This window comes from Xenopus tropicalis, chromosome 2 (genome assembly GCF_000004195.4).
Source record: "Xenopus tropicalis strain Nigerian chromosome 2, UCB_Xtro_10.0, whole genome shotgun sequence".
Classification (NCBI taxonomy): Eukaryota; Metazoa; Chordata; class Amphibia; order Anura; family Pipidae; genus Xenopus; species Xenopus tropicalis.
This window is the reverse complement of record NC_030678.2, coordinates 31,667,531-31,692,960: the sequence shown is the minus strand read 5'-3', so window position 1 is coordinate 31,692,960 and position 25,430 is coordinate 31,667,531. Positions and strand designations below refer to the sequence as shown.

The window sequence follows — 25,430 nt, the reverse complement described above, 5'->3', positions numbered from 1 at the left end:
CAGGATATTCGTGGAACCACAACTAACTTGTAAATTGCTATCTATATGAACTGTTCTTACTGACCCCACTGGATATAAATGTTGTTTTTAGTGATGTCACTTGTGCCATCTGACTTATTTAAAGTTGTGTCACTTATGGTCTGTGGCACATGAGGCATTTTTAGTGACATGGATGGGAGGCAAAAGTGGCCAAAATGCCCCTTTTCTTTCTGTCAGTGCCTCATGCAGTGATATCTGATTGTTGGGGGTCACTGACCCTGGCACTCAAATAATCATTCCTCTCTGAGGCTATATTGTTACTGCAGGCCCTCTCGTGTTTATCTTCCCCTCTCTCATTCACTGCCTGGTTGCTAGGGTAAACTGGACCCTAGCAACAAGGTAACTACAGTTCCAAACTAGAGATCCTGCTGAACAAAAAAAAAGGAGCAACTGCAAATTGTCTCCCTGTCTACATCAATACTAAGGCTAATTTAAAGGTGAACCACCCCTTTAACCACATGGGCCAATAAATACACGTGCTGCTGTAGGAACACATTGTGCCAGACTCTGAAGACGGTAGAAGTGATTATTTCAGCGCCTCTGGGGACACCAATTTAGGCATGAGGTACATTGCTGAAACACACACAGGTTACATCTCTGTAGCCTAAAACTGCCCCTGGTTTCTCTGCAGGTTACAGAATACAGAAACGCTCCACTATTCCCTCCCATATCTCCTCTTTCCTGCATAAATAAATGACTTCACCCTCTGGCTTAGCGGAGACATTTATCTTCCAGCAGATAATTTCAGGACACTGAAGAGAGATCCATCACATTCGTTAGATTAAATTTGGAGATACCTCAAAGCAAAGGGGAGAGCACAAAAAATTCAAGGATTAAAAAGGGCTAAACCCATCTGAAATTCTAGAGAATAAAGAATCCTTATCGGCAGATGTGTTTCTCAGGATAAATATTCACTCTCATGCTTATAAGAAAGGGAGCTTGTTAAAGGGACCCTATTCTGGCTGTGGGTGAGCTTTAGCTGGCCATACATTTAAAGATCCCCTGGTAAGCCCAGTATCTCTTTATTGGATTTCTGGACCAAACCACGTGTAGCGCACATCCTCCCATATCACATTTGGTATAGGAATCATTAATAGGTGTTGTTTAGGTTTAATATCTCATCCTATTTAAAATATATATTTTTGTTACATGAATATTTAAGCCATTTTCATTGCATGAAGTTGACTTCATGGATCTCTCATATCTTAATTCTGTCTTTTGACGTCCATACCAGATTAAAGTGGAGTTTTCCATGAAATTTAGCAGTCGGGACATGAGCTTGAAAAGGACCCCTTCCAAGAAACAGACCGGCGTATTTGGGGTTAAAATTAGTGTTGTAACAAAGTAAGTATAAGCTTCTGTGGGACTCTCTGGTATGTAGTGCGCTCATTAAATCCTAGATGTGAGCCTTGTACCAATTAGTGTCACTGTCACACTCCTCAGCTCATTCTGTGTCCCCTTACTTCCCACTCATGCTTATTAGTCACTGTCTAATGAGCCAAACCTCTGTCTCCGGCAGGCGAGAGCGCTCCAAGGTGCCATATATAGTACGTCAGTGTATAGAAGAGGTGGAAAAACGAGGAATTGAGGAGGTCGGTATTTACAGAATTTCTGGAGTGGCCACTGACATTCAAGCGCTGAAAGCTTCGTTTGATGCAAGTAAGTGGGGCTGGTGATTTGAAACAACAATTGAGGCAAGAAAGATCTGTCTTTTTTCAAGGTTGTATTAGTCTACACCTAATCCTTATACCTCCAAGCCAAAGATGCTGGGTGTTTAGGGTAAGGACCCACGGAGGGGTTCAGTCACCCGCGATAAATCTCTATTGACTGAACTGCTCTGTGGGCCCTTACTCTTAGGGTGAGACTTGGCTAAACTCTAATTTTGTACCATAAATATTCATGATACTAAGTTTTATGGCTGAAAAATAAATGTTTTGGTATATATTTAACCTTGTTATGAGCCAAGAGTGGCTGAAAAAATTTGAACCTGAAAGGGGGCTCAGTATGAAAAAGTCAGGCATGCATAGCTCTAGGACTAGGTAGACCAGACCAGATGTACTCTTTTGGGCAATAAAAGCCATTATTATTGCATCCTGTAATATTTGCACAACAGAATTATGGTAGATTGATTGGATGGTCCTAGTTGCGTTACTGTCAGTTATGTGCTACTTCAGATCAGATGCCCTCACGTTGGCTCTTCTGTCATTCTGTACAAAATCCCTGTTTTTGTCCCTCACTTTTTAATTAGACAGCAAAGACATCCTGATGATGCTGAGCGACATGGACATTAATGCGATTGCTGGAACATTAAAACTGTACTTCCGGGAGCTGCCAGAGCCTCTCCTTACAGACAGGCTGTACCTTGCTTTCATGGAAGGGATAGGTATGTCTGTACATGTGTCTGCGCATGGCTGCCACTTGTGAGTGCGCTACAGAATGCTCGGGGCACACACTCGTGCAACCATCTCCTCAATGTAGACTTCATACTTTTTAGGTGATAAATGCAGAAATTTTAATGAAACCATGAAATAAGTGACTTGGGACAATACCTGGCATGTTCCTACCATACGCCATTGCCTTAAGCATCCTCTATTTGCTTATGGGAACGGGCAGCTAAGGGAAATCATTTATTTCATGTAATTAGTAGAACCATGTATTTGTGGGTATGTTTATGTTGAGACCTGTAGGGAATAGGTTTTTTTTTTTCACATAATGCAATTGAACAGATTTATTCTTAGAATTACTTGGGGGTTGGAACACTTCTGGTTTTCAGGAAACAGGTTCTTACAGTGAAGTGAGTTTGTAGAAGAGCGAGTGGCCTGTAGCAGCTATCCACAACAATAAAGATGCCTCCACCTTCTCATCCTCTGTGTTTCCGTGGTTACAGCTCTGTCCGACCCTGCGGCCAAGGAGAACTGTATGATGCACCTTCTGCGCTCTCTCCCCGACCCCAATCTCATGACCTTCCTCTTCCTGCTTCAGCACTTGAAAAGGTAATGAGGGATTTCCTTGTATTTCTGATATTTTTAGTTAATGTCACACAATTAAAATGTTCCCTGTCTGAAGTGTCTCCCAGTTTGTCCTTTTACCCCCTTTTAATATATAACAGGATAAAGTATTAAACAAACTTATATTCTATTACCTGCACAGAATCCCTGCCCATACCCTGCAAGACCCAATCATGGTTTTTAGTATGGCTCCCTGATTAATCCCAACATTATAGGGTCTGATAACATTATAGGGTCCATTACTTGTTTTCTCTAGCTCGGAACCTATTCGTTATTGGGGTTTCCACATTCATTGTTGGGGGGCAGTGTATTACCACATAGCCTGAAAGTCATGATTTGAGCAGTGCTGAGAGTAAGTGTTGTGTGTGCCATGTGTAACTGCAGATATAACCAGACGTATCTTCTGGAAGTGTATGGGAACACATGAAGGTTTTGCATTTATTTAAAGTTTACATATGGAAATAACTGATGTGAAGTGAACCAATAAGTAAGCCTACTTCATACAAGTAGAAAAATTGGCTTTGCATTTATGTATATGTCTCAGTTGCAAGCATTTGTGGCTCAACCTTTGCACTGGATGCCATGACCCAATCCTTATTGGGATGATCCCTACTATATATCTATATTTCAAAACTCATCCCTGGTCCACTAGCTTTAGTATCTCTGAGTATTTCATTTTACTTAGTGTCCACCTTTACTATCCTGCCCATCACCCCAGCTTCTTGGTGCCCACAAACCATTAAGAGAGCTCTGTATGGACTGTGGGTTTTGTGAGAGACCTATGTTGGCTGGTGATAACCCTTCAGCTGATGCGCTACCAGGGAATAAGCTGGGCCTGTTGGCTCAGACTGCCTGCCGAGAGCAATCAGCCTCAGCAAGGGAACCATCACCAACAATCTTGTGCACCAGAGGAGATCTGCAGGGTTCATCGGCACACAGGGTCACTGACCAGACAAAGGGCAGTTCTCATGATTTGGCAATCCCCCTGTTTGGCACTTAATCTCCTGCTCCAGACCCTCGAGACCAGAGAATATCAGCTATGCTGATCCACAGAAGCTAAGGCGATATCTCCAGATGGCTCACTGAGTAGCCTCGAGTAAAGACTGTGCTGTTTATGGGAGATGCTGATCATATTTAAGAAACAAACATTTGCAAAACTCACTGACGTGTTCTCCAACCTGCACATTTGCAGCCAGCGCGAGTGGAAGCCAAGACCCTGGCAGAAGCGAGTGTTCTACATAGCTGAGTGATGAGAGAACAATCTCAGAGGCAAAGTGGAAGCTGAAAAACAAGCAACAAGTTAGATCTAAAAGTGCGTTTCTATGCTCGAAACAGCAGGATTGCTCAGTCTGAAACCACAAATCAAACTTGTTTTCCTAATTTCTCCCTTCCACAGCAAATAACTAGCAAATAAACTGGTGCACAAAACATTGTCCCAGCAGATATATCGGTGCTGGATAGCTGTGAGGCAAAGCAAACACTTATTAAAGGCTATACAGTCTTGTACAATATGAGATATATGAGGTTAGTATCAGATAAGCTTTGGGTACAGGTACAACCAATCTTGTGCGTAGGGGCGGATTCTTGGCCTGCTCTTATCTGCCAGCTGAGAATCTGCCCCATGTGGCATTAGCAACTAATAAGTTACATGCTGCTACTTTCTCCATTCTTATTCCTGCAGCTTTATACCAGCAAGTTTAGGCGGTGGTTGTTGGTCTTTTCAGTTTAAGCTGCCCTTAGATGGCCAACCCATGGTCTGAGTCCCCTTAGCTCATAAATGATATAGGGAACAGTGGTAGAGCAGCCATTCAGCCATAGCTTGAATATCTAGGAGAGCAAATATGTTTTCTGCCATATCTCACTCTAGCTGAACTTCAGGCTCGGCTTTTAGGTATATCCAGCAAAGCAAATAGGTATTCTACCTAAATATCACCCTACCTGTCCTTCAGGCTGACACCCACTGCCACCTCTTCAATCCTCCCAGGTGGGCTGGCCCTACAATTTGGCAACCACTTGGTAATGACATATTCATGCCACCCAATCCAACACTGTAGCATGTCCCAGTGCCACCCCCTGTAGGCTGAAGCTAAAGGTTATAATGCTATTTAAATTGCTGTTACTAATTATACCTGTGTAATTAAGCTACTAATTGTCTATGCGGATGGACGTGCTACGTACATAAGAGCTCAGAGGACTGTGCAGCTGGCTTTTTCCTGCTAGTGCGCTTGCATTCTCCGTTGGTGCCTGTCTGTGTGAGTGCGCTTGCATTCTCCGTTGGTGCCTGTCTGTGTGAGTGCGCTTGCATTCTCCGTTGGTGCCTGTCTGTGTGAGTGCGCTTGCATTCTCCGTTGGTGCCTGTCTGTGTGAGTGCGCTTGCATTCTCCGTTGGTGCCTGTCTGTGTGAGTGCGCTTGCATTCTCCGTTGGTGCCTGTCTGTGTGAGTGCGCTTGCATTCTCCGTTGGTGCCTGTCTGTGTGAGTGCGCTTGCATTCTCCGTTGGTGCCTGTCTGTGTGAGTGCGCTTGCATTCTCCGTTGGTGCCTGTCTGTGTGAGTGCGCTTGCATTCTCCGTTGGTGCCTGTCTGTGTGAGTGCGCTTGCATTCTCCGTTGGTGCCTGTCTGTGTGAGTGCGCTTGCATTCTCCGTTGGTGCCTGTCTGTGTGAGTGCGCTTGCATTCTCCGTTGGTGCCTGTCTGTGTGAGTGCGCTTGCATTCTCCGTTGGTGCCTGTCTGTGTGAGTGCGCTTGCATTCTCCGTTGGTGCCTGTCTGTGTGAGTGTGCTTGCATTCCCCTTTGGTGCCTGTCTGTGTGAGTGCGCTTGCATTCTCTGTTGGTGCCTGTCTGTGTGAGTGCGCTTGCATTCTCCATTGGTGCCTGTCTGTGTGAGTGCGCTTGCATTCCCCTTTGGTGCCTGTCTGTGTGAGTGCGCTTGCATTCCCCTTTGGTGCCTGTCTGTGTGAGTGCGCTTGCATTCTCTGTTGGTGCCTGTCTGTGTGAGTGCGCTTGCATTCTCCATTGGTGCCTGTCTGTGTGAGTGCGCTTGCATTCCCCTTTGGTGCCTGTCTGTGTGAGTGCGCTTGCATTCTCCGTTGGTGCCTGTCTGTGTGAGTGCGCTTGCATTCTCCGTTGGTGCCTGTCTGTGTGAGTGCGCTTGCATTCTCCGTTGGTGCCTGTCTGTGTGAGTGCGCTTGCATTCTCCTTTGGTGCCTGTCTGTGTGAGTGCGCTTGCATTCTCCGTTGGTGCCTGTCTGTGTGAGTGCGCTTGCATTCTCCGTTGGTGCCTGTCTGTGTGAGTGCGCTTGCATTCTCCGTTGGTGCCTGTCTGTGTGAGTGCGCTTGCATTCTCCGTTGGTGCCTGTCTGTGTGAGTGCGCTTGCATTCTCCGTTGGTGCCTGTCTGTGTGAGTGCGCTTGCATTCTCCGTTGGTGCCTGTCTGTGTGAGTGCGCTTGCATTCTCCGTTGGTGCCTGTCTGTGTGAGTGCGCTTGCATTCTCCGTTGGTGCCTGTCTGTGTGAGTGCGCTTGCATTCTCCGTTGGTGCCTGTCTGTGTGAGTGCGCTTGCATTCTCCGTTGGTGCCTGTCTGTGTGAGTGCGCTTGCATTCTCCGTTGGTGCCTGTCTGTGTGAGTGCGCTTGCATTCTCCGTTGGTGCCTGTCTGTGTGAGTGCGCTTGCATTCTCCGTTGGTGCCTGTCTGTGTGAGTGCGCTTGCATTCTCCTTTGGTGCCTGTCTGTGTGAGTGCGCTTGCATTCTCCGTTGGTGCCTGTCTGTGTGAGTGCGCTTGCATTCTCCGTTGGTGCCTGTCTGTGTGAGTGCGCTTGCATTCTCCTTTGGTGCCTGTCTGTGTGAGTGCGCTTGCATTCTCCGTTGGCCTGTGTGAGTGCGCTTGCATTCTCCGTGGTGCTGTGTGAGTGCGCTTGCATTCTCCGTTGGTGCCTGTCTGTGTGAGTGCGCTTGCATTCTCCGTTGGTGCCTGTCTGTGTGAGTGCGCTTGCATTCTCCGTTGGTGCCTGTCTGTGTGAGTGCGCTTGCATTCTCCGTTGGTGCCTGTCTGTGTGAGTGCGCTTGCATTCTCCGTTGGTGCCTGTCTGTGTGAGTGCGCTTGCATTCTCCGTTGGTGCCTGTCTGTGTGAGTGCGCTTGCATTCTCCGTTGGTGCCTGTCTGTGTGAGTGCGCTTGCATTCTCCGTTGGTGCCTGTCTGTGTGAGTGCGCTTGCATTCTCCGTTGGTGCCTGTCTGTGTGAGTGCGCTTGCATTCTCCGTTGGTGCCTGTCTGTGTGAGTGCGCTTGCATTCTCCGTTGGTGCCTGTCTGTGTGAGTGCGCTTGCATTCTCCGTTGGTGCCTGTCTGTGTGAGTGCGCTTGCATTCTCCTTGGTGCCTGTCTGTGTGAGTGCGCTTGCATTCTCCGTTGGTGCCTGTCTGTGTGAGTGCGCTTGCATTCTCCTTTGGTGCCTGTCTGTGTGAGTGCGCTTGCATTCTCCGTTGGTGCCTGTCTGTGTGAGTGCGCTTGCATTCTCCTGTGCCTGCTGTGTGGTGCGCTGCATTCTCCTGTGTGGTGCGCTTGCATTCTCCGTTGGTGCCTGTCTGTGTGAGTGCGCTTGCATTCTCCGTTGGTGCCTGTCTGTGTGAGTGCGCTTGCATTCTCCGTTGGTGCCTGTCTGTGTGAGTGCGCTTGCATTCTCCGTTGGTGCCTGTCTGTGTGCTTAAACAGAAGTAGAATACAACAAAGACTCAGCCAAGGGACCAAAGAAATATTCATCAAGATTTCCATCCTGCAAGCCGGGGAGACGCCAGCCCCCACTGCTCCCTTGGAGAGTGACCAGTTTAGGGGAAGCATGATGAGGTGGGGCGGCATTAGCGGCGGCAGCTGTTTCTCTCATACCAGCATCTCAACTCACGGCGGTACAAACTTAAAAGCAAGGCAGCATATGTTCCGCTGGAGTACATTGTGGTACATGGAGTTCCTTGGCACAAGCCTCCCACTTTCACATTCATATATGCAGAGCCAAGCAGAGCCTCAGTGAGGAGAGCAGGCTCAGCCTTTTTACTTTTTGATGCTGCGGGATTAGTAGCCCATAAATAAGCCACATAATATGGCCGGTTCCTTCAGGGCTAAGGACATTCCAAGGAGCAGCTGACTGACATTCTTGAATATGAATCCAACTGTTGCTTTGTCTTTGGACTCACAGGAATTCCTCTCCCAATAAATATTTCAGATGGGTCTGGGTAAAATATTCAGGCATTCTGCGTGTCTCGTGCCAATCCACCCTGCCAGATTGTGAGCATATTTAGCAACGGCCCAGGGATAAGATCGATTGGCCACTTCCATGTTGTATGCACTCCAATTAATGAGCGAACTGAGAGACAAGATTTAGGCCTGTATGGAGCCATTTGGCCTACCATTGGTGTAGCCAAGCTCACAGATAATCTGCCAGTACTCCTATTGGCTGAGCACCTAGATCTGATGGTGACTTGTGAATATGAAAAAGGATAAATATGGCAACTAATTTTAGCACCTTACAGCACACATTGTTACACGTCATATTGTATTGTACAGAGCAATGCCTGCTGGTTATTCAGTCATAAACTGCCCATGTCAACATTTTTCTAATATTACAGATTTTAGTTTTTTTAAGGTAATCTCATTTTCCTCCTTTTTCACCAGGGTTGCAGAAAAGGAACCCATTAACAAAATGTCACTCCATAATTTGGCGACAGTGTTCGGACCCACATTGCTGAGGCCCTCAGAAGTAGAGAGTAAAGGCCATATGAATCTGGCATCCGACATCTGGTCACACGATGTTATGGCACAGGTAACACACAGCTTGCAAGTGAAAATTCTGAAACAAATGGGGGGGGGGGGGGGGGGGTAAAATTACATATTCTCATTTTAGAGATGTCCTGGTTGCCATTTCCCCTGGGTGTTATCATATGACATTATGGCAGTTGTAGATCATTGGTGTCCTACAGTGTCTGCGGGATTCCCCGCTTGTCCTGAAATGAACTGGCTAACAAACACCCCTGGAAGGCTTTTCCAGCAAAGTGTATTGGAAAGCAAGTTGCCTAGTGTTGTCTGTTTGATGTGGCATGTATCAGGTAGCTAGGATTGGGCAGGCAGTGTGGCTAGAGCCACTGTATGGATCAGCTGATGTCCCAGTTTACATCAGTGCTGTAGGCAGCTCCACTCATCCCTGTCCATCTAGTGGTCGGCACTGGCCTAGGGCACAACGGTTTTCTGCACATCATTCCCAGTAACTGTGTGGGTTTGATCTCTCTGTAAAGCTTATTATCTGAGTCCTGGGTGGTGTTCTAGCAACCTCCTCTAGGTGTCAGCATTCTGGGTAAATAGTAATCTATAATCTATAGGTTTTTGCTTTGATCTTCACCAAAATTTGGGAGGCCGATTCCTGTAGGTACTGAGTATAATGCAGTGTGTAGTGCTAATGGTGACAACACAGCACTCTTTCACCGTTTAGTTATCTATAGTAACTATTGCTTCTCTTCCTGCTATGTAGGTCCAGGTTCTGCTCTACTACCTGCAGCACCCACCAATCAGCTTTTCTGAGTTAAAGCGCAGCACGCTGTACTACTCAACGGATGTGTGAGGGCGCGCCAGCCCTACCCTGGAGAAGAAACGGGGCGGCCCTGCTCCCATCTGTAAATTGTGCAAGAGACATTCCAAGAAGGGAGACAGAAATATAATGCCGTAAAGAAAAACATTACAAAACAAAAAAAAAATGAATGAAAACCCCCGCTCCCCGGGAGCAACTTGCTTGTGTGCATTTTTGAATTCTTTTGTACAGAGATAGAAAATGGAAGCAGGTTAAGACTCTGGACCAGTGCCTGTGCTCCCCATGCTACTAGCTGTATTTTGTATATCCGTGTTCAGCCATTATTTTATGTAGAGAAAAAAGGAGGCATGGGGGGAGCACAGCAGTGGGAGCCTGCATTTGTCGTCCACTTTTTCCTCTACGTGACGTGTTTGGAATTTTGTTGAAAACCGCACGATTCAGGTCTTAGAAACTGCCATGTTCAGAAGAGACCTCTGCTGGAAAGGGTATCCTCTTAAGGGTCTTACTTTCGGGGTCTGTCAGAGGCAAAAGGAGGAGAAGGGCTCATCATCAACTCTTGTTGTCAGAAGGGGAACAGACCCAGCAGCACTGTCACGGTTCACCTTTGGGAGTCTCGCGGAATGCAAGAGGGCCATCCGTCCATATATTTTTAAAATATAAATTGTTTCTGAGACAGTTTTTTCCTCTACATCTTGTGACTGAAAGTAGTCCCAGTGCTTTCTGGTCTTTTCCTTTATTTTCTGGTGGAAATGTCACTTGTGATTAGCTGCTTTGGTGGGGCGGTACATTTCTATTTATCTGCGGGGGTTTGGTGGGAATGACTAGGATCCAAGAATTGGCAGCGCTTGAAGTGTCTGCAATGACCACAAATGAATCCACCTGTTCCACAGAAAAGCCGAGCTTAGAGGAGAGACGCCCTCATCTGTGAGCTTTCCAGCCACTGAAATCCTAACTTATAAAAGGGCGCCAGCGCAGCGCTGGGTATTTCTTATATCTTTCCTTTGTTTGATTAAATATTTATCTGTAGACTTTCTAAACTGTAGATACAATGTCCACAGCCCCAGGCTCTCCAGCTAGAAAGCTTTGCGGAATCTTTTATTCCTGTACTATACCATGCATTGTTGGCAACTTGTATCTAGGGCTTTGCTATCCTGGCGTTGGTATTTATGTGGGTAGTAGGAAAAAAAAATAACTGACGTGCAATGAAACAAATGATAGGCAGTTGTCACTATTCCTTTTCTAATTGACCAAGATCAGGGGGGTTCTCTTATCATTTCCCAACATCGCTTGGTGAGGGACAATTTCTCTGTTTCTGAGAAGTAAAACTGTTTTTATCTCATTTTCAAATGTGTTGGATTGCCATGATAGATGTTTTCCAGTTGTAGAAGTAGAACATGAAAGATGAGGCACCTTGGTTGTGATATCGCACATGTGCTGCACTGGTAAATCTGAAGATACAACTCACTGGTTGCTAAGGGTTGGCAGCCATAGTAACTGGTCCGGAAGTCCAAAGTAAGCACTTTGCATCAAGCAAGGCTTAAACCTACTTACTCCATCTGTGAGCCACAGGAATTACAATTGGTTTATTCCTGGTGCAGTTGCTTATGAGAGATTGTGGCACAGAGAATCCCATATATTGAAAGAGTTACCCGCAACCAACCCACCCGCCTCTGCCGTCACAGCGGGGACAGGGAGGGCGAGACGATGGGGGGGGTAGAGCTCAACCTGCCCACACATCAGTATATCATAGGTTAGGCCCATAGATACTAAAGCGTGAGGGCTGTTTTACTAAAGTGGAAAGGTACAAAGTGCAGTGTTTGCCCCCACCATTATTTTGTGTTCATTTCTGTCAGATGCAGCAGTTCTTCTGCAGCGCTTGTACCTGCCCCTGTGGGAATGATTTGTGATACTGTGGCCTGGGGAAACCAGCACAGAATTACTGCTACATATAATCAGTAGAACTGAGTGCTACATTGCCCTTATGAGCTCTTCCTGCCAAGAATTTACCCAGCAAACATGTCAGCTGCCATGGCAACCCCTTTTGTCATATATATTTATGTATCTAAGGTGAAACCATTACATATATTTATCCTTAAATAAAAACAGTGAGTGGGATATCAGGTAGGAAAGGCTAACCAAAGCAAAGGGAGCAATTTGCAATCTCACCAACTGCCATAACACTATACATAACGTTACATGTAAAGATGAAAAAAAATCCACAAAAACATTACACTGATGATAGAAATGGGCAACGCCTGGTATCTGCACCCCAGCGGATCTGCGGGGAATTAAGGGCAGGACTGAGGGCAACCTACTGAGTTGTAGCCTTATATTTCCAGCCCCCTTTTATATAAGCACAAAGAAAAGTAAGTTTGATTCTAGGACCAATGCTGCAGTCTCTCTTGGTGGGGTGAGAATTACTGCTCCGGAGCCTACAAGTAGTCACAGTGTAACTGGGTAGAATTAAGTGTCATTTACTGTAGTAAAACACATGGACTTGGTACAGGAACAAAGGATCCCCGATAAATCTCATGATGTCATTTCCTGATGTTGTGATGTCATCTGAATGCAAACTCAGTCTGTCGTGTGAATAAAGTCATCTACCAGTTTCCTGAAGCTGTTTCACCTCTTTCGAGGGCTCTCTTTTATATTGATGGGAGGCTGGTTTTATTTATTTATTTTTATTGAATCATTTACTGTTGAGCAATTTGGCCCCTAATCGTGAGATTTATTAAAGAAGAAAGGTGGGTTTACTTTGCAACGTGGCCATGAACAAATATGCCATTTACTCATGGACCTCTGTCTAATTTTAAATAAAATTAATTGACTCATAACATGCAGTGCCTCCATTTATTATCTCATTGATTCGTAGTCAGATGAAATGAACTCATTCGTTAGTGGTGAGATGAAATGATCTAATTCGTTAGTGGTGAGATGGAATGAACTCATTCGTTATGGTGAGATGGAATGAACTCATTCGTTAGTGGTGAGATGGAATGAACTCATTCGTTAGTGGTGAGATGGAATGAACTCATTCGTTAGTGGTGAGATGGAATGAACTCATTCGTTAGTGGTGAGATGGAATGAACTCATTCGTTAGTGGTGAGATGGAATGAACTCATTCGTTAGTGGTGAGATGGAATGAACTCATTCGTTAGTGGTGAGATGGAATGAACTCATTCGTTAGTGGTGAGATGGAATGAACTCATTCGTTAGTGGTGAGATGGAATGAACTCATTCGTTAGTGGTGAGATGGAATGAACTCATTCGTTAGTGGTGAGATGGAATGAACTCATTCGTTAGTGGTGAGATGGAATGATATTAAACGTAACGCTAGGACTGCTAGGCCCCCAGTATCTCAGTCTGGCACTGTGTATCACTGATACAGGAGTGTTTTTATATCTCTGTAATCTCGGAATGAGCTAAGAGGTGCCACACTGAATCCTGACAAGAAGATGGAACCACAAAAGGTATATGTGGGTATCACTTCTCTAGATATTTTAAGACAACCACACAGTGGCAAGTGTTAGCCATCAAGCCACTTTCAGGTCTCAGGTGGCAGCTCATAGCATAAATCTAAGCACTGGCCCAAGGTGGGCAAAGTAGTCTAGCAAAACATTGTGCTGGGGCAGTGCATGACATGGACCACCCCATGTCTGGCTGGCATAGAGAGATACCATATGGCTATGGCAGCAAATACTGAGCATTATTGCCCCTCAATCATTTGTGAGTATAGTGCCACTCATTAAACCTGAGCATGATGGGTGGCTCCAAGCATGGAGTGAATTGTGTGTGTACATAAAATGTGCTGCGGTGGCATAATTGGCATGCATGGCTTGGATGGGACATCCGCTGTCTCCTCTTGAAAGGTTTATAGGGGACAGTTATAATGTTCCGCGCCCATTTTATGTTCCGAGTGTGTGTGTTTGTGGTGTATATAAATGTTTATTAAATCAGCAGTATTTAAACAAAACACTGAGCATATGTAGGATTGATTATATAACAAATAGCAGTTATCCTCTGATGCGCCTGCAAGGGCCCCGGCCTGAGAAACGTAGGAGATCTGTAGTTTCTCCTTATCATTCTGCTTGAAATGTGTTGGGTGCCCTTGCAGTTATTTGCTGCTTTTCCTGTAAGTGTTTGGGTTCAAATTGTGGCTATAATAGGTTTGATGTTATAGAGCAGTTCTGAATGGCATATTCTAGTGTCCGGGCATCATAGTGTATTGTTGTCTGGGGGAGCAAAGCCCTAAATACAACCCTGGGGAGTAATAATCACCCACAGAGGTAATTGTTCAGGCCCCATATATTTATACAAAGCACCCCTTCTCCAATGTATGGAAACTGATAATTACTGCAGAATTTCTATAATATACAGACTGTTGTGCAAATGGCTGAACAGCCACTCAGGGCAGAAAATAACAAGGACCCACATGGAAGGTGAAGATGCCCAGCTATCCTTTTCTGTATACTCTGGTAATTTACACCTTCCAGTAAGTCATAAATAACATTGGATTATGGTTATGCACTGATAGGTCAGATATCATACCAGTCATTACTGCCCAACCCAGCTGCTCCTGGCTGACCAGGTACTCTCTGGCTACTGGAGTCCACGTTCACATGTCTCTGGGTGTCACAACTGCAGTGAAGACACACGGAGGCGCATTTATCAAAATATAAATTTGTGTAATTTATAGTTATTTTTTTCTACCACAACTGTGTGTAGTGCTGCTATACACTGTCATGTCGCACGTCCCTACATCTTGCCCCCTGCTTCTGTGTCTCCTCAGCCCTACCCTCTGCCTTCAGTCTGCTAAAGACTAAAACTTCCATAATTCTCAGTTTATTGTTTGACCCCAATCATCGTCCTGACACCCTATTATAACGTAGTAAGTTAGGTGAAAAAAAGACATACATCCATCAAGTTCAGCCTTAATGCCTATATATAACCTGCCTAACTGCTAGTTGATCCAGAGGAAGGCAAAAACCCCATGTGAAGCCTCTCTAATTTGCTGCAGAGGGAAAAATTCCTTCCTGACTCCAAGATGGCAATCGGACCAGTCCCTGGATCAACTTGTATTAAAAGCTATCTCCCATAACCGTGTATTCCCTCACTTGCTAAGAATCCATCCAGCCCCTTCTTAAAGTTATATAATGTATCAGCCAGTACAACTGATTCGGGGAGGGAATTCCAGAACCTCACAGCTCTCACTGTAAAAAATCCTTTCCGAATATTTAAATGGAACCTCCCTTCTTCTAAACGGAGTGGGTGCCCTCGTGTCCATTGGAAGGACCTACTGGTAAATAGAACATTAGAAAGGTTATTATATGATCCCCTTATATATTTATACATAGTTATCATGTCACCTCTTAAGCGCCTCTTCTCCAGTGTAAACAGACCCAACTTGGCCAGTCTTTCTTCATAACTGAGACTTTCCATACCCTTTACCAGCTTAGTTGCCCTTCTCTGGACCCTCTCTAACTCAGTAATGTCCCGTTTGAGCACTGGAGACCAAAACTGAACAGCATATTCTAGATGGGGCCTTACCAGCGCTCTGTAAAGGGGAAGAATAACCCCCTCCTCCCGTGAATCTATACCCCTTTTAATACAGCTCAAAACCTTCTGTGCCCTAGCCGCTGCTGCCCCCCACGTTCCTGACATTGTATTGTGCAGTTTTGGTTCCAATCAGCAGAAGAGAACTGGCAGCTCAAACTTCCTATTTGTGGCACATTGTGTCTTTTTGGTGCCTTTGTCCTTGTCTCGTGGTGTAGTGATATTATGAATACTTATGTAACACTGGTGTCAACAACAGTGGAACCACTGATTCTCCATGGAACATTTGAGCAGATTTTGAACCTTGTTACAAGATTCCTCCTAAATGTTGTCATAAGTGAGTAGATTGGGTTACAGCAGCCCCAGCAGCGACGGCAATTCCAGCTGTGCCTTTAGCTGGATCAAGTCAGAGTCAGGTATAAGCAGCCCAGTCCCCCATTAATTATACATAAAAGGACTTCCCAAGCTATGTCCCTCAGCTGTTGGCCACAATGCTGACTGTCAGTCAGACAGGGCAGTAGCTGGAGTAGATGTGCCCTGATGCAGGTGTTGCTACTGCTCCACTAACAGAGGGGGCTCGGGGGAAGCCAAAGTAAGCAAAGGCTCCCAGAACCTTTATAGTTTACTTTGAGGTTTGGGAAAGAACAGAGTATTTAGTAGATGAATTCCTGCTGGGATGAGAAGAACACAAACAGGAACCAATTTGCCGTTGGGATCCTATTTGCTTCACGTGTGGTCTCAGGCCTTTCAATAGCACCCTGGCTACAGACTCACAATTGCACCATTGGCCAATGCATCTCCTACGTCACCTCTGGCCAATAATAACGCAGAGACATTTCCATCTGTTCTGTGTCAGACAAAGCCACAATAAGAAGATTGTGTATAACTGATCACAAATGACTATTCTCTGGCTTGTTCCTATACTGCCCACTTTGCCTTTATACACAGGAGGGTTTCTGTTCTTTATTAGATCTTCCCATAATGTCCAGGAATTACGTAAGCACCCAAACTTTTAATCGGGTGCCATGTCCACAAACAATGTATTGGATGAATAGCTTTGTCTTCCATTAAACAACAGGGGTAGAGGGCATGTCTCCCAAGTTATGAGTGTGCCCAACAGACCTGGCCAAAACATGTATTATGGCTGTGGGGGAAACTAAGTTAAAATTCAGAAAACGCCGGCATTGAGCATTAGTTCCCCTTTGTCCTATTGTGCTGCAAAGTAACTGGTATTAGAAGGAGCTACCTCTTCCCTGATCCTGTGTCTGTCCAGTAGGAACTATGGAATATACTGACCGTTAACCCACTCCCTTGAGATCACCCACATCATTAGTCTTCTTGGGGCAGTTGCCCAAATACATGTAATTGCCATATCCTCTGCCTGACAGCATTGCTAGGGGTCTCCCTGATAACCATACCCACCCCCGTGCAAATATCCCTCTGTATTTACATTTATTGTAGGTTTTGGCCAGTGTCAGACTGGCCCATAGGGATACCAAGAAAATTCCCGGTGGGCCCAGGTGTCAGTGGGCCCTCCTGTTTCAAGACATTTGGGCTAATTCATGGTCATTACTTATTTTTCTACGGGAACAAAGCAACTAAATCATTATTCTTAAAGAAGAATAGATTATAGTATGTAAAGATAAAAAAATTAGGAAAATATAGAGACTGAGTAAGAAGTGGATGAATAAGAGTTTGGAGAGTGGGCCCATGGTTTAAGGTTTTCTGGTGGGCCCCTGGCATCCCAGTCCGACACTGGTTTTGGCAACCAGGGATGAGCAAACTTGGTTGCCTGGCACAGAGATATTTACATTTATTGGGGACGTGACTACAATATAACTTAGTGCAGATATCGCTTTATTGGGCCGAGGCCCCCCAGCCCCCTCCGACACAAAAAACAAGTGCAGAGGCGCAGCAACCCCTAGGCCGAATCAGGCCAGCACTAGGGGCCAAAAAGCCTCTGTACATTGGTCCCCTGACTTGAGATACCAAGCAATAAGGCACTCGTTTTATCATTCGCCCCAATCACTGCCTATGAGAATCACATGGAACTGACTGTGTATGAAACACCCCCATGCGCCAGGCCCTGTGATTCCATTGGGCAGCAAATAATACAGAGGGCGAGGACTCCACATTCTGAAAATGGGGAAAACAGCTGGCAAAAACCACTGCTTGTGCCATGGGTAGAAGGGGCAATGGCTTTATAGAAATATTTCATATTAAGGGCACATACTGCACAGTGAGCAGAGCGGTTGGAAGAAATAAAGTTCCTCCCACAGCTCTACAATTTCTCTTTCTCTCAGTGAGTTCAGTACAGTTGGGCCCTTCTCTTTTTCAGGCATATTATTGATACATGCACATCACATAGCAGGGGGATGAGGCATAGGATATAACAACTGCACAGGACTGATCACATAGCACTGCATTAACAAAACTGATCCCAGGTCACTTAGGTATCTGGTTGCATTAGGGGAAACTTCATTGCCAGAGGGGAATATTTTTGTAGCCGGGGCCCAAAGTGCGGGTGAAGTGGCCCTATCACTTGTATATTACATGTTCAATGGAGCACATATTAGACATTGCAGTGAGCCACTGAGAGGTGGAAGGGGGCGAGGGCTCTGCAGACTTCCAATGAATCGTGAGCAGCCTGCGTATTGGGAATAGAGATTTACTGATGAACTGTTTAGTGTAGGAGTAAGGCACGGCAGAATACTAAGTAGGTGTCTGGTGAGATTGCGACCCCCAGGAATTCCATGATGATGGCCAATGCAGCACCCCAGTAGGTCTGTAATGAGGGACGGGACCACTGAGCAAGGAGCACTGGAGTAAGGAGGTCTGGCTTTAGTGCCACTCTCTCTAACATGCAATTTTACATGCTACTGGCAATCTGGCATATACATGTGCTGTACAGTCCCCTGGGTTACGGGGGCACCCATGTATCACTAGTGGGGTACATATGCTCTACAAGGAATTACTGAGGCCTAATACTGAGCTCTGTGTAATTAATATATGTGCTTTGTGGGGCTCAGTCTCTCATTTCCTTTTTCCATCACTCACAATAATGGTCCCAACCCTACAGACTGTTCTTGTGATACAAACGCTAAAGTGTGAGGAACTGCACTACTGGAGGGTGGGCAACCAAATCATTTCATATGTTACAAAATACAGCAAGACTTCATAAGATAATACATATCGCTCCACAATAAAGTTACTACAGGTTTAACAGATGAGCTATGATATCTGGGTTTCATTATAAACATTGAGCATTTTTATGGGGTCCAAAAGGGGAGCTGACCAATACAACATCAGTAATGGAGGAGGCTAGAATATGGGTAAGCACAATAATGCACCCCATATTCACTCTTACTGTTAAAATTGGGATAATAGCTTCTGGGAAGGGAAAGTGGGTGGGTACATTATGCTGGGACTGCCAGAGCAACACTTTATATGAGTGACACCATGTTAAAAAAAAGTAAAAAATTGGCAATGCTGATCCTTTACTGGTAATTGTCTCTACATGTGTAAATCTCAGTATTGTCTTTTGCAGGCATTTAGTAGCTGTGAAAAATAGATGCTACTAAGTAGCTCTGTGTGTCGTAGGTTACAGGCAGCTGAAAGGCTGTTGGACAGTCCACAAGTAGAAAAATGGGTCCCACAAAGTCTGTTTTTCTTTAGCATCCCCAGATGAAAGATAAGTAAATGGGAAAGGAGAGCAGTGCCATCTTGTGGTCGACGGTGTTATTGCAGATAATCAATGGCAGCAGAAAATGCAATAAACCCTCTGCAGCCAAGAACTCCTCCTGCTTTCAGAGATATTTAAAATATTGGGTATCATGCATGCTCCTATCTATCTATCGTATAGCCTTTTTATCTCTAAAAAGTTATTTATGGTGTTACTTCAACTGTACTTCCACCAGGCCTGCAGGCTCTGGGGGCAATAAGACAGGCTCCTCCGTCTCACTCAGGGTTTGCCATTTAGAATGGCCACCAAGTTGTCCACCTTATTCTGTAACTCCTACACCAGGGAGACAAAGAAGGCGGCCTGCAGACACTCACAATGCTGACAAAGAACCAGTAAAGCTTCTCATCCCTTTTCTAAAACCCCATATACCTGCAAACACTTCTCCCAGAACCTTTAATCATAGTAATAAAATCCTTTGCCTTTTGGAAATCTTCTTCTGATATGCTCCCAGATCCATCTAGAACTATTGCAATGTCAGTGCCTGAGTCTGGCAAGAGCCAGGTAAATACAAAATATTTCTAGATTTTATCTATGGCATGCTTGTTTTGCTCCCAACTCTTTATGCATTTAAATTTGGCTCATGGGTATAACAGGTTGGGGCTCCCTGATCTACTGCATTAGGGACACATACTGTACTGGCAAATGGCACAGGCTAAAGGGAGGAAACATACATTTGGGAAGCTCTTACTTTGGGTAGGGAGGGCAGTTTTGGGTGCAAGTACATGAGGCTGTTAAAGGGGTGCTTCACCTTTAAGTTATATTTTAAAACAAATGCTCCGTAAGGCTACAATTCATTTTCAGGCTCCCATTTAAACCAATGTCTGGTTGCTAGGGTAAAAAAAGTATGAATACAAGCCATTTTATATAAAAATCCAGCTGCAAAACAGTTCTTCTCTTTCTCTTTTCTGATGAGTGAAATTGTTTTGCCAGGTATCACCACCAAAAAATGCCTATAGACTCTAATGGGGGAAAATAGTTGCACAGTAAAAAAAAGCTGCGAGAATAAAAGTTAAAAAATGCACATTAACTTTAATGTGTTTTGTGACTTTCTGCCAGTTTGTGGGTTTTTTTTAATTAAGTGAAATGGGACAGATTTGCTCATCACTACCCATAATGCATTGCACTGTGGGTAGTGCCTGGAATGCAACCAGAGAGGAAAAAGGATTTTCTCTCTGATTTAGCAGCAGCAGGTAGATAACCCATGGCTAATGAATTAATGGATCCTTCCAACAGAACAGTAAATGTAGTGACTCAAACAGTCACACATACAAAGCATTGTTCCAACGTTTCATGTACCCAATAAGCTGTGTAGGTTCTGCACATGTAAGGGCAAACTAATGGCATATAAACCTCACTCATGAACAGGGTACATTTCAGTCTGTGATGTCACCAACTGAATAACTGCCACAGTGCTGACTTTGGCAGTTATTCAGTTGGTGAGCATTGTGGTGAGAGGTAAGTGATCTTCCCTTCAGAGAGATTATTTGCCAAAAAACCTTTATTTTATTCCAAAAAGAGAGGCTATAGTGATAGTGCTGTACCCCTGAGACTAGTGGGGGTTGGATTTTAGTTCATTTGGGCAGAATTCTTCTAAAATGGGCTTTGGAGATGACTGTTTAGAGATGACTGTGGGTGGTTGAGAGACACAGCTGCAGCATTTGGCAGTTGGGCAGGGCTGCCAGCAAAATCATACCCTTTGCTATAATGATTGGGCTTAGATTTGGGCTTCATGTTCCCCCTGATGGCTGCACAGGGATGTATTAGGGGCTACAAGGGGTCTGCTAAATCTATTATTTCCAGCAGAATTGCACTTATTTACCCCTAGCCCTGCTTAATACACAGTGTTAGAATATTTTGCATTAGAATATTGAACAAAAATTCCCTGGGGGCAGTAGGATACATATTGGGGCTTTACTAAAAAAAACTCTTTATTGTGACAAATATAGCTGCTTCACCTTACAGTTGCACAGTAATACAGCCTGATGGGGTACTTGCTCTGTGAGCATTAAACTGCCCCATATTTGCAATCAGCCCCCTAAAATTCATTTGTGGCTGTTTCTTTACCCCCTTTTCTATTGCTGAAATAGGCTAATTAACATAGATGCTAAATTATATGTAGATTGTAAGCTCTTTTGGGCAGTGCCGTCTTCACCTCTTGTATCGGTTATTGATTGCTTTATATGTTACTCTGTATGTCCAATGTATGAAACCCACTTATTGTACAGCGCTGTGGAATATGTTTGCGCTTTATAAATAAATGTTAATAATAATAATAAATTGCACAAGGGCTGTTACCAAAAGCAACCAATCAGCTTTCATCAGACTAATACAAAAAATAAATGGAAAGATCTGACATTTAGCACCTATGTTCATAAATCCAGGCCCCTAATGTGCATGGCCACGGCCTAGATATGCCCTGGACAAAACTCAGTTATGCCCATGAGGGGTGGGCTGGTGACATTCAGGGACAACCAGTGACATTTATGACACACAGAATGTTTTGGGGCTAATTTGCCTGTATTTTCAACCTGCACTAATCATACAGAAGGTTTAAATCAGACAATCCCTTCATAACCGTGCTGTCAATCTGGTTCAAATCAGACAGGTGCCAACCCTACCCCTGATGGGGCCCGGCCTAAAGGCCAGTTCAGGTGAGAGCTGGTTACAGTGTCTATTTATTCTCATGGAAACTTATGTGAGACTTGGACTTCACGTGGGGGGATTTAAACTAAAGAGTCTGGAAACCTGTGGCCCTCATGTAAATAAAATAATTTGTTTCTCATGTTTAATAGGTCTCATACAACTCAATAAGGGAAAACATGTCTCTGCCCTACTCAGAATTCTATAGAAATATGCGTTTTCTCTAACATTTACTTTATATTCATTTGTCTCTCTATACAGATTGCTATAGTGCTGTTCCTGCTGAGATACCTGCGGTCTGTGTGACTTGCGATTTCGCCTAGCGATTCTTGAGAGATTTTTGGCTTTCCTTTTAGTTTGATCAATTCCATTCTGATCTGAGCTTGGGGAAAGCCACTTTCTACTGAGGGTCTCCCTTGGGTGCCCCGGCCTTGTGCCGGCCCTCAGGTGTGAGGAACCCCTCACTATCTGAACCAGAAGAGTTTACCATCTGGCACTTCTGGTTCCAACGGCACCTTCTGGCACACTTCTTTTAAGAGGTAATTTCTCTGATCTTATGGGGGCTTTAACCATTTATGTAGCGAGTCTGCCCAGAATACTGTCTGATACTGATATGTGACTGGGAATAGAAAGCTATAACCACACATACATGTCCTATTGCTGAGACTGCCTGTGTCTGTGCTGCCAATATAATGCCCCTTTGTATCACTTGCCTTTAGGTGGCTGTACTTTGAGGCAGCAGAATGCCAGAGGTAAAGGTAAGGAATCTCTTTCTTATAATTCAAATAAAGGGAAATTTATTGGACTTGTGAAGATTTCTCCAAGCCATTTACTGGACCAAGTACTTGCAAACAATTCTCATGTAAAGTGAACCCACAGTTACAGCCTTTTCCCCTGACATCATTTTGCCTAACTAAAAATTTAGGTACTGCGCACTTGTGTTCATGGGGGCCCCACATAAATAACTTGTACAGGGCCATAAAGCTTCTGATGGCGGCCCTGCTCAGTACCCCACAGAAACCATTTCAGATTGAAAAACTGTATAGTTTCCAAGCTGGTTATTCATTATCATGCACATTATACCACACAGTCAGCGCTTCCCCTAACACCCTCTTGTCTTACTATACACAATTTGCCATAATTACAGTCCCTTCCTATACACACTATACCGTTACAGTCTTTGCATCTGGCGCCACTTAGATCTATTTATAATTGAATCCTTAAGGCTCTTTCCTTTCACTTACAGGTGCTATTCAGTGTACTGGAGGAGTACATGAAGGAGAACACCTTCGACGAGGCCATTCTTGCCTATTATGGTGAATACGAGGGATAACTTATAATAGACCAGGAGGGGGGAGGGAGTGCAGAACACTTAGGGGCAGGTTAGCATAACCAACGTGGACACAGGGGGGTTTTTTGCACAGGAATGCTAAACTGTGCATTATGGAGCAGAAATTCACCCTGTGTGTGCGCTGATGGGCCAATGCCATGCCTCAGTTTGCATACAAGTTGGGCAGACAGGAGTGGATTGTCCTTTTCCCCACTGGCATAGCTACACCAGGGGAGACAGTGCTGCATGTGTGCCTAGCCTTAATGGAAATGTATTTTCCCTGCAGAACATCACTACATCTGGAAACACGGAGACGACGACGACTTGTAAGTAACATGGAAATAATCTTATTAATTATCTTATCTTTCTCCCATTGGATTGTAAGCACTTTGGGAATATTAAAATAAACGTACCCTCCCATTTGGGCTCAATTTCTTTTTTTAGCCAATTTTAAAAATATTATTTTCCTTTTTTGGTCAATTAGTTTTCTATTTCACTGCTTTGGACCATTTAAAGAATAAGCAGCACCCAAACAGGGAGCCAAATGTAAAGGGATATTTTGTGCTTGCCCCATATTGTATCCACTCAAATGAATAAATGTACAGTAGAAATACAGTAGAATAGTGGATAGGATTTGCCATTAATGCTCCATTGGGACTTTGCTTTTCAGAGAACACTTCTTCAATCAATATTACATCGATAATGATGTGGAGCACCTTCGGGACATGGCCCATTTCATCTTGATGGATGCCTATCGGGTAAGGAATCAAAAAGAAAAGTATAGATAATAGGGAAAAACAGTGTCGGACTGGGACCGCAGGGCCCACCGGAAGACCTTAGACCATGGGCCACTCTCCAACCTATTTTTCCTTCTTTCCTCACTCAACCACTTAGTTCTCCAATTCTCTTATATCTACATGCTAGCATCTATCCTTCCATCCATTTCTCCTCTTTGTTCCCATTCTGAAATAGGGAATGACCATGAATTAGGCCAAATGCTCAAGAGCAGGAGGGCCCACTAACCCCTGGAGTTTTTCTGGTATCCTGGTGGGCCAGTCCGACACTGGGGGAGAATATTTTAGACTGCCAGCTCCTCTTCCAGCAAATGTTATGTGCGCTTCTTTTCTATAAATGATGAAAGGGCACAGGCTTAGTAAATGCAATTGGATGAATATTACACTGCACGAGTAGACTAAAAATATTCATTTTATCCAGTTTAAATAATAAAGGGGTTAGCTAGACCTATGTGTCAGTGTGCGTAATGAAAATGTAGGTGGAAAATATATAAGTTTTGGCTACTGTGTCCTGTAAACCTAGAATAGCAGTAACGAGCAGAAGGCCACTGCCAACCCCCTATAAGTAATGTCTGTCCCAGCAGCCTTGTGCCATATTCCTGCTTTATACTAGCCAAGGATTTATAGTTTCCTTTCTGACACTGGTACATTAATTTGTTACAGAAACAACTTGAAGAGCTGGAGGTGACATTATACGACATTCACAAACTCCTGGCTTTATCTGAAGTAAGTGCTATTATTATTATTGTGATATAGGTCATTATTATTAGTGAGGTTATTATATACTGTATCACCTGTAGCTAGCATAATTATCATTTGGGAGATTATTACTTTCCATATGCCCAACAACTGCCATTATTTATATTATCAGGGACATTATGTATCTCTTGTCGGTAGTTGCGCCCACAGGGGCACATTAATGAAATTGGTACAGTGCAGCGCTTGTTTAACATGGAGTCTCTTTTGCCACAGGAGGAGTTCGAGGTGGACCACATTCTCTCCCAATATGAGGAGACGCAGCAAGCCCGGAGAGTAAGTTCCTTGATCACTATCACTATTTCATAAGGCTTTTCTGTGTGATTTTTTGTTCAATTCTACAGGACACACTCAATGTTGGTCAGGTTATAGGGAACACTATGCAGTATTGTGTGTGTGCGCATTTAAAAAGAAGCATAGTGTATATCTGTACAGGTTATAGAAACAGGGGACTATTGTAGACAATGGTATTTCAGTAACTCATTACAACCAACTGCTAATAACACATTTGCATACTGCTATGGGTTCTGTTATCTGGGTACCTGTTATCAAAAAATCTCTTTACTAATTGAATAATAAGACAGTGCTGTGTATAGAGCCAATATCTGAAAAGCAGAATCTTGCCCCCCAGAGTACTGAAAATGCCAGAGGGCACGTGGGCATATGCAGCACCTTCCCCAATACTGTTTATTGTAAGGTAATGCACCCCATGGATACATATGTAACAATTTCTAATTTCTTTTCCCCTTTCTCCCCCTGCTCACAGGTTTTGGGTCCTAAGCTCGAAGCCTTGCACAACAAGATCGTGGCAAGGCAAAAGGAGCTGGAAGAAGCTGCAAAGTATGTATTTTACATGTGACATCTATTCCACTTTTCACACATTAAAGCAAAATAAAGAAAATAGTTTCAGCTGCCTGTAAACCTGTAACCAGAGTCTTACAATTCCAAGTAGCCAATATTGAAACAGCAACAAAAATTGCCAGAGCCTCAAACTTCT

The 25,430-nt window shown here is 44.3% G+C and overlaps 2 protein-coding genes across 8 annotated transcripts in view; one reads left to right on the top strand and one right to left on the bottom strand.

Annotated features, from left to right (window-relative positions):
* The window catches only part of abr (ABR, RhoGEF and GTPase activating protein), a 215,730-nt gene extending 203,276 nt beyond the window's left edge, over positions 1–12,454 (top strand). For 5 of the 7 annotated variants that reach the window (XM_012957246.3, XM_012957248.3, XM_012957249.1 and 2 more), the window contains 6 exons: positions 1,274–1,383; positions 1,559–1,698; positions 2,288–2,422; positions 2,927–3,032; positions 8,712–8,859; positions 9,562–9,794. In XM_012957246.3, the coding sequence (XP_012812700.1) occupies positions 1,274–1,383; positions 1,559–1,698; positions 2,288–2,422; positions 2,927–3,032; positions 8,712–8,859; positions 9,562–9,651 (729 nt within the window). In that variant the 3' untranslated portion in view covers positions 9,652–9,794. Of the gene's footprint in view, positions 1–1,273; positions 1,384–1,558; positions 1,699–2,287; positions 2,423–2,926; positions 3,033–8,711; positions 8,860–9,561 lie in introns of all 7 variants that reach the window. The other 2 variants (XM_012957245.3, NM_001078845.1) reach the window with 2 other exon arrangements.
* LOC101730502 overlaps positions 3,027–25,430 on the bottom strand; it is a 40,269-nt gene continuing 17,865 nt past the window's right edge. Inside the window, exon 10 of the mRNA XM_031896663.1 lies at positions 3,027–4,328. Within this exon, the coding sequence (XP_031752523.1) occupies positions 4,311–4,328 (18 nt within the window). The 3' untranslated portion in view covers positions 3,027–4,310. The remainder of the gene's footprint in view (positions 4,329–25,430) is intronic.